This window comes from Engystomops pustulosus, unplaced genomic scaffold (genome assembly GCF_040894005.1).
Source record: "Engystomops pustulosus unplaced genomic scaffold, aEngPut4.maternal MAT_SCAFFOLD_87, whole genome shotgun sequence".
NCBI classification, from domain to species: Eukaryota; Metazoa; Chordata; class Amphibia; order Anura; family Leptodactylidae; genus Engystomops; species Engystomops pustulosus.
In genome coordinates, this window is record NW_027284974.1 from 305,387 (window position 1) to 323,889 (window position 18,503).

The window sequence follows — 18,503 nt, forward strand, 5'->3', positions numbered from 1 at the left end:
GCCCTAGTAGTGTGAACAGACCAGGGTCCGTGGGACACTTAATCCGCCACCGTGTACTGGGATACATATAGAGGGGATGCTGATAAATGTTATTGTCTCTTGTGTAGCTGTCCCCTCCGCTGTCCTGACCCCCGGAGACGCCGTCACTGTGGAGATCGGAAGTGAGAGAGTCGTGTCGTGTGACATCACTAACTTTTACCCTAAAGATATTACCATTCGCTGGATGCGTTACGAGAAAGATTCCACTAAATGTGTGGCCCTGGAGCGAGGCACCTGCAGCGGGGAGGCCGTAAATAATACCGATGGCACGTATAATGTTACCAGTCAGCTGACCTTATATCCTACAATGGATGATAGCGGCTATAAGTATTCCTGTGTGGTGAAGCATCGATCTCTGCCCCACGACCTGACGAGGGACTTCACCCTGACCGTAACAGGTGAGTGACTCTATTCTACCCAATAGGTTATAACAGAGAGCATCAGGTCTGATATGTGCTGGTGGATCCCAATCTCTTCTTCATCCAACAAAAACTGATGTAAAATCCCAGAGAGGAGAACGATCCAGTAATCACCCTGGACTCTGAATATTATATTACACCACATCTAATCTGACAGCATCCAGAATACTTGGGTCTAGTGTGTTCTCACCTATACTGGTGAGCCACCAAGGAAGATTATTGTGGGAATGGGTGGTTTATAGTGCAAGGACAGGATATCAAACTTAGGGTAGTAAGGGCTGACCGTAATATACTGTGCAGATGTGTGAATGGACCTATCCCCCTAAGCTGGTAACCAGGATAAGGAGGCCTCCTCTACATCTAGATGTAACGTGGCCCCACCATCTTTACAGAGATTTGTTACTGAAGTAGAAGTGAGACTGTGGAACATTCTGCCACATGATGCGGTGACGGATGATACTTTGTACATCAAGAGGGTCAAGGACATGTTTTCTAGGAGCAAAATATATTACATGTTGTGGGAAGTAGATTTTTGTGATAGGATGTACAGTAGAGTTTTTCTGTTCTTCAATATCTACGCAGTAGGAATACAGCTGAACTTGGGAGATGTTCATACCCACCAATAGATACAAGTGTCATTGCTGGCCCCTCATGTGTAACAGAGGCTCTGGCACGGCTACCATATACATATATATAGATGTAGACTGGTGCATATCTCATGTTGTTCTTATATGTTCCATGTGATTACAGAGAAAGCAGATAACACGGGGACGGTTGTCGCTGCTGTGATCCTGACATTACTCACTGTGATCCTTCTATCAGCTGCTGCTTTTCTCAACCATCAAGCGTTCACTAAAGGTGAGGATCCAGGGGATCTGTAAGACGTCTTGTCTATTAGTGCTAGGTGAATAGTGATGACCTTGCAGTACGGTAGTCATCCTCCTCAGAGTCTTTTCTGGGACAGTTTGGAGGTGACCTTGCCGATCTCACTTTAGTTGTCACCCAGCATTCCCAGACTCCTGAAAGATAATGGATGCAGTCACAATACTGGATTTCCCACCAACATTTTCTGGGAATTGTGTTGTTGTATGTGATGATTTCCGGTTTTATTTATCCCCTACAGATCCCCCCACGCTTTCTGAGATCACCGGGAGCGATGAGATGATTGACATGAACAGGACGACTCTGACTTGTCACATTACGGGCTTTAGACCTAATGCCCTGGAGATCTCTGTGTGTCTGAGGAGACGTGAAGCAGAGAAGCAGATGGTCCTCACCTGGAGATCCAGGGACTTGCCTTCCTTAGGACAAGTGATGATGGGTGACAATGCTGGGGGTAGTAGTGTGGCCATAGATGTAGAGCGGCAGAGGCTGATGAATGGGGATGCCGGTCACACACAGACACCCCTACACCTGGACATGTCTGCAGTGGTAACCCCCAATAGACCCCGTCTTCTCCGCTGTATCACATGGAGGAGACTCTACACTTACAGCTGTCAATGTTCTCTACACATCACTCCCAGCTGTTCTGAAGATGATGGAGCAGAATTGTCTGTACATGTGTCCCACCCGGCGCTGACAGCAGAGGTCCATCAGGAGAAGACACTGCGGGTCATCGGAGGTAAGACTCATCATTATATATTAAATTTCTTAAACTAAAGTTACTTTTTCTGCAGGATTAAACAAAACTATTTAAATTTTCTAAAATTCTGGCCTCAAAAAAGTCCTAAAATACTATAAAACTTTTTATTTTTTTAAGTTCCATAAGGAAAATGTATAAAGTGTGTAATGAAGTGCAGGGATGTTGAGTTGTTAAGCCAAAACTTCCAACTCAAAGGCCAACTTCTCCCAACTCCACCAAAAGGGTCACAGACTCGGACTCCACTGTCCTGTTTTCCTGGTCACTCTAGCAGTCGTAAGATAAGTGTGGGTTTTCCTTCCCAGTGCTTTTATCTGTAGCAGAGGAACTTCACCACAAAGCATAGTCACATTAATGTCCACTAAAAGCCTGGAAAAGGAGTGCACACGCCGTGCCAACGTGTCCTGCACCCTGCTGACAGTCAATGCGGGAAATATATCATAAGTGTCTGAGTTTAAATTGTTCCACTTGCTCATGGAGACCAATCAAAGCTTTGTACCAAGAGGAAACAAGAGTGGTAAGTACTTGTCATCTGTACGGTAGTGCTCACAGGTCCTTTCCTGTTACTGGGGAAGTTCTGCTCAGGTTCCTGATGTCGGCTTATACAACCATCCCAGGACTCAACAAAGAAGCTTTAGTGCGGTGCAGGGAGCAGAAGAGGAGCCAGGAAAGAAGTACATTTTTGTCTGCACTGGGAGTCACCAGTATTATTATCTACTCTGGCACTATTACTGCTTATATTATTATTGACTCTAGTATTTGGTTGCTGGGGTGCTATTTATTGCTGTACTATGGTATAATTCCTTTTACAAAAAAGGCCAAGAAGCCTCACTGAAACTCATTTGTCATTAAAACTTCACTTTTATTAATACTTCTAAGAACAGTACAACAAGATATAATTTCCAAAAAAACTTTTTTTGGTATGGACAGTTTCTGTATTTGATTAGTAAGTGTCAGTCTTGTCCTGCCAATTATGGAGCTACGGGATTGCAACAGTGTTGTAATTGTTTTATAAATAAACATAGTGTCAATTCATTTGATTATGTGCGGTCTCGTACACTACACTTCAACATCTCTTCTGAAAGCACTGTTGGTAGTTAGGATCACTGACAACAGGCTCTGCGCTCTGTATATACACTATAGATCCTACAGGTCCTACAGGAATTTTTATTGGCTTGAAAGCAACGGGAGGGCTCTAGTGACAACACAAACGGAGGTATTAAAAACTAGAGCTGAGCAGGGAATAGCACACTCTAGCCCCGGCACCCCTGAGGACGCCACTAATGTGGCGAAACATGTCGGGGGGGCGTCAGTGTGATTACGTTTTTAGAGAGCAGGCAAAGTGTGTGTGTGGAATCAAATGAGTGAATGACGGCAAGGGAGAGATTAGTTTAGCCTGATCGGCACAATAGCAATAGATTGAGAATTTAATAGAGGTCCCAGGACCTGTAGGATCTATAGTGTATATACAGAGCGCAGAGCCTGTTGTCAGTGATCCTAACTACCAACAGTGCTTTCAGAAGAGATATCAAAGTTGAAGTGTAGTGTACGAGACCGCACATAATCAAATGAATTGACACTACGTTTATTTATCAAACAATTACAACACTGTTGCAATCTCGTAGCTCCATAATTGGCAGGATAAGACTGACACTTACTGTCAGAAAATAAGGATTTGACACTAAGATCCCAGAACACCTCAAACCTATTCGTCGTCATTACACAATGAACCACACAATAAAGTTTCCACAATGGCCTGCATAATTTTAATCGAATATAGAAACTGTCCATACCAAAAAAAGTTTTTTTGGAAATTATATCTTGTTGTACTGTTCTTAGAAGTATTAATAAAAGTGAAGTTTTAATGACAAATGAGTTTCAGTGAGGCTTCTTGGCCTTTTTTGTAAATAGAATTGATATATGGAGTCAGTCAAGTAAACGTCCACATCCTTATGTGGTATGTAGTATAATTCCTGGCACAGCTCTGCTCTGGGTCCTGATTTTGGTGCTTACAGCCAGTGCGGGACACAGAGCAGCACATGGAGGAGAGAAGAAGCTGCAGTGTGGTGCAAGGAACAGCGAAGGAGCCAGGAAAAGAGGATTCATTTATCCAGTATTATTAGACTGCTCCGGTAGTCTCTAGAGTTTAATTCTCTATTCTGGGGTTTCTCTATTATCATTATTGTCTGCTCTGGGACTATCCTTTAAAAACCAGCCTCTCCCTGCACACCCCGCCGGATCTTCGTGCCTTCGAAAACGATTGTTCCCACGTTGTGATTAGAGTGTTTTTCCGTAGTGACCCCGATTCTGTTCCAGACTACGCTCCTCTGTTCCCTGCCTTGACCTGTTGCTACGTCCCAGATTCTGATTCCTTGCTGCTCGGCCTGAGCTCCTGCCTGTCCCCAACTATGATTTTGCCTAACGTCTGTGTACTCCGCCTTGGCTGCCACCGCTGACAAAGTTGCACCTGTGGAACGACCTGGTGGTACCACTCCACAGCCAAGTCCAACCCGCTTTGCGGCAGTTTCGGGTGAAAACCAGGTGCCGCTTAGATTCCAGTCCCAGATGTCGGCTTACGGTCCACTACCCCGGAAGCGTGACAGTAAGATCAGACCATGGACCCTGCAAGCAACTTCCTGCTGTCTAAACTGGCTTATCTTACCACAGTTGTGGTCCAGCAGTCCCAGCAGATTGCCATGCAGGGTGAACAGCTTGGTCAAGTCACCGCCACGTTGCAGAAAATGATGGCTACTCAGCAACAGCATCAAACTCCTTCGGCTCCCCCTTCTACTCCGGTTAGGCTGCCTGCCGCTGAACCTAGGCTAAGACTCTCCATGCCGTCAAAGTATGAAGGGGGCCCAAAGTTGCTTTATCACCCAATGCTACCTGCACATTGAGCTTATGCCGTCTCAATTTGTCACGGAATGGTCTAAGGTGGCATTCATCATCAGCCTCCTCTCCGGGAAGGCCTTGGTGTGGACTACTACCCTCTGGGACAGGGATGACCCAGTTACTGCTGACATCACCTTCTTCACTGAGTATCGCTCAGTTTTTGAGGAACCTGCATGGGCATCTTCTGCTGAGACCGCACTAATTAATCTGCATCTAGGGGACTCCTCTGTTGGTGACTATGCGGTTCAGTTCCGTTGTTTGGCGTCTGAGCTAGCCTGGAATGAAACAGCCCTAATTGCGACTCGAAAGTTACTTTCGAGATGAGTTGTCCGCACGAGACCTGCTGTCTACTCTGAGTGGCCTCATCTCTCTGGCCACTCGGATACATAACCGGTTGATGGATCACTGTGAAGAACAGCATCTTGAACAAGCAAAAGTCCGAGTCCGACCCCTGCCTTCCAAAGGCTGCTTCAGCCTACTGCCGGGTCAGCTGCAGAGGAACCAATACAAGTGGACAAAGCCTGACTTTCTCCCCAGGAATGCTCCGCCGTCAGGAAGACCTCTGTCTATATTGTGCCAGCCCGGAGCACTTTGAGACTTGCCCAGTCTGTCCTTTGTGTCTTGGAAATGCATGCACCTACGGTTCTTGGGAGAAGCATGAATATTCCGGTCTTGCTCAGCTCTGGAACAGATGCTCAGTTCCAGATTTCAGCCTTCTTAGACACGTACTCTGAGTAAATTAATTCCCTATACCAAAATTTGTGTTCCAGTGAATTAGAATTAATATCTGCCTGAAGTTCGAACACTTAAAATTTCACTTTTATTGTAAATATTAAAATAGAGACCGCTCTTCAGCCATAGACTGATGATTTCAGGCTTTCAGTGTGTACACCAGACCAAAAGTTGTTTTGTCTGAGGTTATTGTCTGCACACTGAATAAAGTGCTGTTATGATATTATTAAATGGTTCATCATGTGCGGCAACCAAGATGAAGGTAACTAATGAGATCACGCTCTTTTTAGGTGTCCAAACACACAATGATCTAAAGTGCTACTATAAGGAGACAGTGATGCTACATGTCACCTCCAATTTCAACCTTAGCACTTCGCCAAGTATTGTTTATACATTGGATGCTGACTATATTTTAGTCAGTCAGTATCCTAATCTACCTAACATATTTTACACCTGACATGAGAGGATGTAGGTAATAGCGCGGCTGCACATCACATTGTTTTCTTTTGTGCAGCCGCCTAGACGGCCTCGGCACTATCAGGCGCGCGCGAGCGCACGCCCGATATATAAAGGGAAAGGCCCCACCCACAGGGGCAGCCCTAAGCGTCTTCCTGTCCAATCCGGATCCAAATGGAGAAGGCTCGTATCTAAGCAGCCAATCATGCTGCCTTTCGGGGCGGCCCTCAACAGTCATCCATTCCGGATCCAGGGGGCGTTCCCTAAGAAGAGGGCTCGTACTTCAACAGCAAATCACGCTGCTTTGAGGTACCACTAAAGATCGGGCATATACTGGGTATTGTAACATCGCCAAAATGCCCATAAGAGGATATATTATGTCCAGAACCATGCCCCATACCGTACCGAAGCCAGAGTCACCTGGCCCAGGTTCGGGCACTATATATATAGTTCCGACGTCCTCTTGTTATGTAACACGTATATGCGGGGGATCGTATTGCGACATTGCCATTAAAGTTGAACCTTCAACAGGGCAAAATATGTACCAAGTAGGGCAATTCTCTGGAGAAGGATTAGAACAAGATGAGCAGGTAAGTCAGAAAGGATTTTGCAAAGGTATCCGTGCTGTGTCAAAACACAGACCAATAAAGCATATCCGATCTGGGGAGAAGCCCTTAGTGCTGAAGGACATGCACAAAAGAATAATTGAAGATCTGGATTCAAGATAAAGCAGAGGTCAAATGATACATGAATATATATTGTTATGGAACATATAGCATGTATTTATATGGAAGGACTATGCACATAAATTTAGAGAAAACACGCATAGCTAATCAGGTCATTTAGACCCTGCGGTTTCTATGTAAACAGCGTACAAATCCATCTAGCTTCGCGTTGGAGTAGGGTGTGGTCCCAATCACCCCCCCCCCCCCTGTTTGGGAGGCATGACCAGTTCCACACCCTGAAAACCAACACTGAGGGGATCCCCCCCATGTTGGTCCCACACATGTCGGGCTATCGTGGTGTCCTTCTCATTTATGATGTCTCTAATGTGTTCGCGAATGCGTACACGAAACTCCCTATACGTCTTCCCCACATATTGAGCTCCACACAGGCATGTCACAAGGTAGACCACTCCGGTGCTCCTACAGTTAATAAACTGTCGAATGTTAAAAGAGCGATGAGTTACCGAGCTTGTCACTGTTCTTCCTAATGTGATGAACTTACATGCCTTGCAGATGCCACATTTATGCGTTCCTGGTGAGGGTTTCGGGAGCTATGTATCCTGTACAGCTGGCATAAGATGGCTATGGACCAGTTTGTCACGGATATTTTGACCTCGTCTATATGTGATCTGCGGAAAGTCCCCAATTTGGTCTCCCACATCGGGGTCCAGTTTCAGAATCCTCCAATGGGCTGCTAATATTTCCCTTACTTGTTTAAAGTGGGAATCATATGTCCCCATGATCCGCGTTTCATTCACCTCCTGATTTCGCATTTTTGGAGTGAGGAGGATATCCCTAACTAAATACATGCTCCTTCTCCCACCAGCCCAGGAAGAGAGTCGCGTACGTGGGGGCACACGGGCTCCCCATCGCAACTCCCCTGAGCTGGTGGTAGAATCTGCCGTCAAATGTAAAGAAGTTATGCTCAAGCACAAATTTTAGGAGTTGAAGCGTAAATTCGTTGTGGTCATTATATTGGGTACCTCTAGATCTCAAAAAGGTCCCCACGGCCTGATACCCAATCTGATGCGGTATGGAGTTATACATGGCTTCTACATCCAGACTCGCTAGATGTGTCTCTGAGTCCACATGTAGCCCTTCAATACGTTTAAGGACATCCATTGTGTCCCTCACATAGGACGGTAGCGTTAAAACATAGGGTCTCAAAATCTGATCCACATACAAGCTCACATTTTGGGTCACGCTGTCTATGCCTGAGACTATGGGGCGACCCTTCAAGGGGTTGCACCCCTTATGGATTTTTGGAAGTCCATAAAATGTGGCTATTTTGGGATGGGTAGGTTTCAAAAATTCCATCTCCACTTCGCTGATCAGATTTAGGGATCGTCCTTGTTCTAAGATCTTGGTCAGAGCATCCCTAAAGACCATTGTAGGGTTGCTGTCCAGTGTTCTATAACAATCCCTATCCTTGAGGATACTCTTGCACATGTTTATATATTGTTCGCGATCCAGGATGACCACATTGCCCCCTTTGTCCGAGGGCTTGATGACGATGGAATCATCATTCATTAAGCCTCGGATAGCATTCTGTTCATCTTTGCTGATATTTGGATGTGCCCCTCTTCCTTCCCTGTCAAGGTCCCTAAGTTCCTCAGTGACCAAGCTGAGGAAGACATCCAACGGCGAATCATTGCTAACTGGGGGAAACTTTGTTGAGGCTTTCTTGAGATTGGTGAAAGGACCTTCACCCAAGGCCCGCTCATTCTCATTCAACAACGCCCTCATGGTATCTAAGCATTCAAGGTTGCTTTCTTCAAGACCCAACTCCTGACACTGTCTCCTATTATGCTGAGCAAAAAACTTTTTCCATTTAAGCTTTCTGATAAATAATTGCAAATCCTTCACCCAGTTGAACATGTCAAATCTGGGTGTAGGTACAAATGATAAGCCAAATCCCAGAACTTTCTTCTCCATCTCTGTGAGTGCTCTTTTCGAGAGGTTAATAACCTGCAGTTTATTACTCAACTGAGATGGATTATCCGTATCTTTTGATGTATGCTTAGTTATTGTTTTGAAGGTTTTCGTCTGACCATATAATCCGAGATTGGTGGATCTCTGGCTAAAAAACCACCCCTCCCTGGTTTTTTGGGGGTGTATCCCCTACCTCTGTGTCCCCCTCTGTGAGAAACAAACTCCGAGCCCCCCCTGGTCTGCTGATACTGCTGTCTCCCAGTGGGCGGCACCATTTTTCTCTGAATCAGAGTTGTCACAGTCTAAGGAGGAGGGTTCAATCTCAGATTCAGCCTCTGCACTGGACGAGTTATTAAAGTTGAAGATATTACCCTCTTTGAAATCTTGAGTATCTCGACAAAACTGGAAGTGCTTGCGCTCTTTAATCTGAGCCGTGAATCTCTCTATAGACCGTTGTAGGGTTAATTCCTTCCTTTCAAAATCACTGTTCCCAGAGAACTTTTTGACAGCCTCAATGCTCTATTTAAGTTTTATAGAGGTGGTCTCTAATCTAGTCCTTTCCTCCTCCAGTAATAGGTTCATAAATTTGAAAGAGGATTCAATGGACTCTTTTTCCCACTTTTTGATTAAATCAGCTGATCTAATCCTTGCTGCCGGGAGTAGGTTGATCCTGAGACCTCTGGGAACAATTTTATTTTTTAGATATGTATCCAGGGATTGCACTTCCCACCATCCCCTAATGTGGTCCTTATATATATTGGTCAAGGTCTTAAAAGAAGATGTAATGCTGAGATTTTTGGACGATATAGCCAACTCCTTCCCAGAGAAAACCTCCTTGGCATTATCTAGCCATCTGTCTGTATTCAACTCATTGGTAAGAAAGCCTGCCATCCCCTTTACTATCAAAGTAGGTCAAAATATTCAAAGTAAATTAATTCCCTATACCAAAATTTGTGTTCCAGTGAATTAGAATTAATATCTGCCTGAAGTTCGAACACTTAAAATTTCACTTTTATTGTAAATATTAAAATAGAGACCGCTCTTCAGCCATAGACTGATGATTTCAGGCTTTCAGTGTGTACACCAGACCAAAAGTTGTTTTGTCTGTTAGACACGTACTCTGCAAGGAACTTCGTGGATGCCGCTCTGGTCTCCTGGCATCACCTCCCCGTGGTCCGCCTCAAGAAGCCTTTGGTCATCTCAGTGGCCAAATCCTCTCTGACCCGGTCCAGGACCACACCAAGCCTCTGTCCCTGCAGGTTGGTGTGCTAGACAAAGAAAATCTTTGGTCCATGGTCCACGTCCTCCATCCTGTTGGGTCTACCGTGATTGCAGCTTCACACACCCGTTCTTAACTGGAAGACGGGGGAGATCCTTTGTTGGGGACCCGATTGCCGGTCTCGCTGTATGGAGATTCCTCATCCCGTACCAGTTATGGTTTCTTCTGTGGCTCCCAAGCCTCTAGAGCAGTGGTGGCGAACCTATGGCACGCGTGCCAGACAGGGCACGCAGAGCCCTCTCTGCTGGCACGCATGCCATCGTCCTCCACCGTGTGTGTTTTACTAATGGAGCTCCGGCCAGACCAGAAGCTGCTGCTTCGTGCTGGAGCTCCAGTGCTTCTCTGTGCATCGGGGTGGCAGAGCAGAGAGCACTCTCTGCTCCGCTACACACAGCAGCAGCCCTCCGGAGACCAGCTACACACAGCAGCCCTCCGGAGACCAGCTACACACAGCAGCCCTCCGGAGACCAGCTACACACTGCAGCCCTCCGGAGACCAGCTACACACTGCAGCCCTCCGGAGACCAGCTACACACTGCAGCCCTCCGGAGACCAGCTACACACTGCAGCCCTCCGGAGACCAGCTACACACAGCAGCCCTCCGGAGACCAGCTACACACAGCAGCCCTCCGGAGACCAGCTACACACAGCAGCCCTCCGGAGACCAGCTACACACTGCAGCCCTCCGGAGACCAGCTACACACTGCAGCCCTCCGGAGACCAGCTACACACAGCAGCCCTCCGGAGACCAGCTACACACAGCAGCCCTCCGGAGACCAGCTACACACAGCAGCCCTCCGGAGACCAGCTACACACAGCAGCCCTCCGGAGACCAGCTACACACAGCAGCCCTCCGGAGACCAGCTACACACTGCAGCCCTCCGGAGACCAGCTACACACTGCAGCCCTCCGGAGACCAGCTACACACTGCAGCCCTCCGGAGACCAGCTACACACAGCAGCCCTCCGGAGACCAGCTACACACAGCAGCCCTCCGGAGACCAGCTACACACTGCAGCCCTCCGGAGACCAGCTACACACTGCAGCCCTCCGGAGACCAGCTACACACAGCAGCCCTCCGGAGACCAGCTACACACAGCAGCCCTCCGGAGACCAGCTACACACTGCAGCCCTCCGGAGACCAGCTACACACTGCAGCCCTCCGGAGACCAGCTACACACTGCAGCCCTCCGGAGACCAGCTACACATTGCAGGCTGCAGCTGACCTGTTCTGATGGGTCACTGCCTCCCTCTTTGCTACCTCCTCCTGAATGACCTTTAGCACAGGAAGAAGAGATGGAGCAGACTGCAGGCCAGGAGTGTACAGCACGCAGGCAGCTGTCTGAAGATAAGAGGATGCAGTCCCTCACTATGAGGAGGGGAGGTCAGGTACTCTAGTATAAGCAGCAACTAAAGTGTTAAACAGTTGCCTTTAGTGTTTTAGTGTGCCCTCCACCCCACAACACCCATTTTGTCCCAGAGAGATCTTGCCAAACAGGAGTCCCCAATCCCCTCAGTGCCCTGCTATGGTAGTTTGTTTTATTTTACCAGATTTGACTTGGACCTCATTAAGTCACCTTTCTTGTCACATCCAGTCCCTGCCCCTGTATCCCTCTCACTCTGCTCCCCTGCAGCGCTGCTTTCACCTTCTATATCTCCTAAATTACACCTAAATTCTTGTGATTGAGAATAACGCATGTGTTATTGCCACAATTGAACACACTCTGAGGTCTAATGGTGCAGTCACATGTACAGCTTTGATTTAGTTTAGAATAAAAGTGAATAATAACTGAATAAAAGTGCCTGGGAAGCGCCACGGCTCTATTGTATATGAGCAGCAGAATTAGTATCTCTTACATTATGCCAAATCTTCACACATGGCACAAATATTTATAACTAAATGGCGATAATGTTCAATATTAGCAATAAAATAAATTACTGTATGGTGGTAATATTAAGCATGATGCTATTTATGTTGTTGTAGTGGTATAGTGGTGGTAAACATGTGGCAGTATTATTTGGCCCTTATGTAGGTAATATTGGTCTAAATTACCATGTTGGCACTTTGCGGTAGATAAGTGGGTTTTGGCTTGCAGTTTGGGCACTCGATCGCTAAAAGGTTCGCCATCACTGCTCTAGAGGGTCTTCCAGCTTGCTATCAGGACTTTTCGAAGAAACAAGCTGAGACTTTGCCGCTACACCGCCCCTACAACTGCCCTGTTGATCTTCTGCCGGGTACGTCTCCTCCACGGGGCCAGGGGGACCTACTCTCTGTGCCTAAAACCGCAGTGATGCCGTACTACATCAAAGAGAACCTGCAGAGGGGGTCATCCGCAAGTCCTCTTCTCCGGCTAGTGTAGGCTTCTTTGTGACCAAAAAGGATGGGTCACTCCGTCCATGAATTGACATAACAAGGTCAAAGTTAAGAACCGCTTACCTTTTTCGTTGATCACTGAGCTGTTTGACCATCTGCGTATAGCCAAGATCTTCTCAAAACTGGACCTTCGAGGGGCCTACAACCTCATTTGTATCTGTGAAGGAGATGAGTGGAAGACCGCTTTTAATACTCGTGATGGAGTACCTGCACCAGCCGTCTTCCAGGATTTTGTTAATTACATCTTTAGAGACTTGCCATATACCTGCATTGTGGTCTATCTGGAAGACAGTCTGGTGTTCTCTCCGGATGTTGAGCCCCACCAGTCCCATGTACGGCAGGTCGTCAGTCGTTTAAGGGCCAATCGGCTTTACGCCAAACTTCTATTTCTTGTGTATATCCTCTCCGACAGAGGCCTCCAGATGGATACTATTCAGGTGTCTGCTGTTCTTTAATGGCCTCGTGCAGTAGGACTACCTGCAATACAGGGTTTTCTAGGCTTTGCAAATTACTACTGCCAATTTATTCCGAACTTCTCCTCCTTGGTATTTCCCATCGTGGTACTCACCAAGAAGGGTGTCTAAGACTTTCTCCTCTGCAGAGAGGAATTAGAGATTGGAAACTATTGGCGATACCTTAGAAGAGTAGTGTTACCTTCTGGAGGGAGCTTATTTTCCAATACCCGAGGGGGGGGGGTACTGTCAACGGTGCTCCCGCGACCAATTTCTCGGATTGCGGGCACTCCTGTGCTCCTCCGAGTGCCCCGTAGTCCTGACTCACCTCTCACCACTCCCGTTTCCAGTCCGCTGTACGTGTGTGCCTACTGCACCCCACGCCGGATGTTTGTGCCTCACAGCCTTAGAAAAAGATCGTTCCCATGTCCCTTGCGATTAGTGCCTGCCTTGACCTCTTGCTACGTCCTCGATTGATTCCATGCTGCCCGTCCTAACCTCCGGCCTATCCCCAACGATGATTTTGCATAACCTCTATGTACTTCACCTTGGCTGCACCTGTGGTGGTACCACGCCGCAACAATTCCAACCCACTTTGTGGGTGCTACTTAGATTCTGGGCCCAGGTGTCAACTTACGTCATCGTCCGCGGTGGTCCAGTGGGTCTGGAGCCTAACATCTAGCTGTTTACTAGAAAAGTACCCTGCTTGTTGATAAAAACAAATAAAGGGAAAATTCAAATGACACACCTTAGATCTGAATGAATTAAATATTCCCATTAAAAACCTTGTTAAATCTGCTGACATTTCATCTAATCTCGGTACCTAATATCAGTCAGGCTACCTCTGGCGAGCACATGGAGGACTGCGTGGCCCCCAGACCATTACTGACCCACTGCCAAACCGGTCATGCTGAAGGATGTTGCAGGTAGCACATCATTCTCCACTGTGTCTCAAGACTTAGTCAATCCTGCCAAATGCCAAGCGCCCTGCACGGTTTTCAATGTCATTTGTGTATGTCGGGCCCTCATACCATCCTCATGGACTCTGTCTCTAACTATTTGTGCAGACACATGCGCATTTGTGTCCTGCTGGAGGTAATTTTGCAGGGCTCTGGCAGTTCTCCTTGTTCTCCTGTTCCTCCTTACACAAAGGCAGAGATAGCGGTCCTGCTGCTAGGTTGTGTCCCTCCTCCAAGTCTCCTGGCGTACTGGTAGTGCCTACAGCCTCTGGACACTACCAAACAGACACAGCAAACCGTCTGGCCACAGCTCGCATTGATGTGCCATCCTGGATGAGCTGCACTACCTGAGGCACTCATGTGGGTTGCCGAGGCATTGTAAGGAGGTCATACAGACATGTGGAGGCCACACACACTACTGACCCCATTTTGTCTTGTTTTACAGACATTCCATGAAAAGTTAAATCAGCCTGTAGTGTGTTTTTCAACTTTGTGGGCGACTCCAAATCCGGGCCAAAATTGGTTAATAAATTGGATTTCTATTCAAAATTCATAATGATTTTATTGTCAGCACAACTTTGTACAGAACAAAGGATTCAATGAGAATATTTCATTCATTCAGGTCTACGATGTGTCATGTGAATGTTCCCCTTTTTTGACCAGTGTAAAAGGCAGTGTTGAAGGGAACTTCTCATCTGCTTTAAACCAAACTAAACTAGGAGCCCACTCATGTAGGGTATGAAATATCCTTTCCAGCATTTCCTCTTATGTAAAATTCCACCCGTTTTCCTATAATCACATTGGGGGTCATTTACTAAGGGCCCGATTCGCGGTTTCCCGACGTGTTACCCGAATATTTCCGATTTGCGCCGATTTCCCCTGAATTGCCCCGGCATTTTGGCGCACGTGATCGGATTGTGGCGCATCAGTGCCGGCATGCACGCGACGGAAATCGGGGGGCGTGGCTAAACGAAAACCCAACGGATTCGGAAAAACCGCCGCATTTAAAACAAAAAAATCTGTCGCAGAGCTTGCACTTACCTTCACTCAGCCCGAGCCGGTGAACTCCATCGCGTTCCGATGCTTTTCAGCGCAGAAGCGGAGGAACTACCTTATTAAATCCCGTCCGGACCCGAATCCATCGCAGAGAACGCGCCGCTGGATCGCGAATGGACCGGGTAAGTAAATCTGCCCCATTGACTGTCACTTTTAGAGGCTACAGGGAAAGTGTTGCTTCAGATGTTCATATTATAGGCTCTGCAGTAACTAGTGCAATGAGCAACAAAACTGGCAAAGAAAAACTTGATAATCGGATATGTATTTGCAACTCACATTCCCAATTATTTCACTGTTGCCCACATGTCTGGATCAGCAGCTCACCGAATCCAGAAGCCCGATGTGATTGGAAATTCTTATCTTTAACACGAGAACCAATTTTTGGGTAATAGAGAGAATTAGATATAGGCATCTGAAGTGATGCTCCCGCATTAACCACCAAAAGGGTCTCTTTTGTGCTAACTTAGTAGGTAGCTGGAGATATCCAATTTAAAGTTACAATTGGGAATATAAACCTGTACAACTCTCAGGGTGGCCATCTCCACGGTTCAGGAGATATGGACATCTGAAGTTGGCAAGTAAGACGTATATAGCCGTATGGCGGTCGTGAAGGGGTTAAGCATAACATAGGGTGGCATCTGATGAAGTTGCCTGTTTGATCTCTTTTTTTGTGGTCAGGACAGGGGTCCTCCTAGGAGAGACAGGTATTGGTTGTTATTAGATGCACTTAGCTTAACTTTCTCTCATGTTGGAGGTTCTCCATTCCTTCTGAGGCTTCTACCTTTTGATGAGATCACCCCATTTTAAAGAGACTCCCCATAGAATACACCACAAAATAAATTGGGGCTACGGAAAAGCTATACTGCAGCTCTGTGGCTAATTGTTGTATCCCCGACCTGATGGCAATGTGCTATAGCGTAGAGTGTGGGAGACTTGTTTTGTTGCGGCGCCACCTTCTATCTGCTGATATCAGACATCTTGGCTGTATAATCCTCATCAGTGACTCTTATGGTAGTAGTGTCAACCATGACAATTCTCCCTTCTCTTCTTGTAGTTCCTCCTACATTATTAAAGATCTTCAGTCCGGTGTATAAGACCCATGAGGTCCCGATGACACTCGCTTGTTCTATCACTGGATTTAAGCCCAAGCCCCTAGAGATCACATGGCTGAAGAGGAAGAGGAATCAGGACCGGGAGATGGAACTGGTGACCTGGACTGATGATAGGAACCAGGAAGAAGATACAAACCACAACGTAACAGAGAACGAGCACCAGGACAAGTCCTACAGCTTCCAGAGCGCCTTACTGATCAAACCCAATGTGAGGGAAGACGATGGAGCCACTTACATCTATAGAACCCATCACCCTGCAACCGGTCATCAGGCAGAAGAGACACTGGTCATGGCCATAACAGGTGAGAGGTACCGGGGGGGGGGTAACAGGACATTACAGGGGAAGAGAGAGGTACAGGGGGTAACAGGACATTACAGGGGAAGAGAGAGGTACAGGGGGTAACAGGACATTACATGGGAAGAGAGAGGTACAGGAGGTAACAGGACATTACAGGGGAAGAGAGAGGTACAGGAGGTAACAGGACATTACAGGAGAAGAGAGAGGTACAGGGGGTAACAGGACATTACAGGGGAAGAGAGAGGTACAGGAGGTAACAGGACATTACAGGAGAAGAGAGAGGTACAGGGGGTAACAGGACATTACAGGGGAAGAGAGAGGTACAGGGGGTAACAGGACATTACAGGGGAAGAGAGAGGTACAGGGTGTAACAGGACATTACAGGGGAAGAGAGAGGTACAGGGGGTAACAGGACATTACAGAGGAAGAGAGAGGTACAGGGGGTAACAGGACATTACAGAGGAAGAGAGAGGTACAGGGGGTAACAGGACATTACAGGGGAAGAGAGAGGTACAGGGGGTAACAGGACATTACAGGGGAAGAGAGAGGTACAGGGGGTAACAGGACATTACAGGGGAAGAGAGAGGTACAGGAGGTAACAGGACATTACAGGGGAAGAGAGAGGTACAGGAGGTAACAGGACATTACAGGGGAAGAGAGAGGTACAGGAGGTAACAGGACATTACAGGGGAAGAGAGAGGTACAGGGGGTAACAGGACATTACAGGGGAAGAGAGAGGTACAGGAGGTAACAGGACATTACAGGGGAAGAGAGAGGTACAGGGGGTAACAGGACATTACAGGGGAAGAGAGAGGTACAGGAGATAACAGGACATTACAGGGGAAGAGAGAGGTACAGGGAGTAACAGGACATTACAGGGGAAGAGAGAGGTACAGGGGGTAACAGGACACTACAGGGGAAGAGAGGTACAGGGGGTAACAGGACATTACAGGGAAAGAGAGAGGTACAGGGGGTAACAGGACATTACAGGGGAAGAGAGAGGTACAGGAGGTAACAGGACATTACAGAGGAAGAGAGAGATACAGGAGGTAACAGGACATTACAGAGGAAGAGAGAGGTACAGGGGGTAACAGGACATTACAGGGGAAGAGAGAGGTACAGGAGGTAACAGGACATTACAGGGGAAGAGAGAGGTACAGGGGGTAACAGGACATTACAGAGGAAGAGAGAGGTACAGGGGGTAACAGGACATTACAGGGGAAGAGAGAGGTACAGGGGGTAACAGGACATTACAGGGGAAGAGAGAGGTACAGGAGGTAACAGCACATTACAGAGGAAGAGAGAGGTACAGGAGGTAACAGGACATTACAGGGGAAGAGAGAGATACAGGAGGTAACAGGACATTACAGAGGAAGAGAGAGGTACAGGGGGTAACAGGACATTACAGGGGAAGAGAGAGGTACAGGGGGTAACAGGACATTACAGGGGAAGAGAGAGGTACAGGGGGTAACAGGACATTACAGGGGAAGAGAGAGGTACAGGGGTAACAGGACATTACAGGGGAAGAGAGAGGTACAGGGGGTAACAGGACATTACAGGGGAAGAGAGAGGTACAGGAGGTAACAGGACATTACAGGAGAAGAGAGAGGTACAGGGGGTAACAGGACATTACAGGGGAAGAGAGAGGTACAGGAGGTAACAGGACATTACAGGAGAAGAGAGAGGTACAGGGGGTAACAGGACATTACAGGGGAAGAGAGAGGTACAGGAGGTAACAGGACATTACAGAGGAAGAGAGAGGTACAGGGGGTAACAGGACATTACAGGGGAAGAGAGAGGTACAGGAGGTAACAGGACATTACAGGGGAAGAGAGAGGTACAGGAGGTAACAGGACATTACAGGGTAGGAGAGAGGTACAGGGGGTAACAGGACATTACAGGGGAAGAGAGAGGTACAGGAGGTAACAGGACATTACAGAGGAAGAGAGAGGTACAGGAGGTAACAGGACATTACAGGGGAAGAGAGAGGTACAGGAGGTAACATGACATTACAGGGGAAGAGAGAGGTACAGGGGGTAACAGGACATTACAGGGGAAGAGAGGTACAGGAGGTAACAGGACATTACAGGGGAAGAGAGAGGTACAGGGGGTAACAGGACATTACAGGGGAAGAGAGAGGT

The 18,503-nt window shown here is 47.3% G+C and overlaps 1 protein-coding gene across 2 annotated transcripts in view; it reads left to right on the plus strand.

Moving 5' to 3' along the window:
• LOC140106910 (uncharacterized) overlaps window positions 1-18,503 on the plus strand; it is a 175,681-nt gene that overhangs the window by 62,984 nt on the left and 94,194 nt on the right. For both annotated transcript variants that reach the window (XM_072131549.1, XM_072131550.1), the window contains 4 exons: window positions 108-437; window positions 1,209-1,316; window positions 1,582-2,079; window positions 16,007-16,366. In XM_072131549.1, coding sequence (XP_071987650.1) covers window positions 108-437; window positions 1,209-1,316; window positions 1,582-2,079; window positions 16,007-16,366 — 1,296 coding nt within the window. The remainder of the gene's footprint in view (window positions 1-107; window positions 438-1,208; window positions 1,317-1,581; window positions 2,080-16,006; window positions 16,367-18,503) is intronic.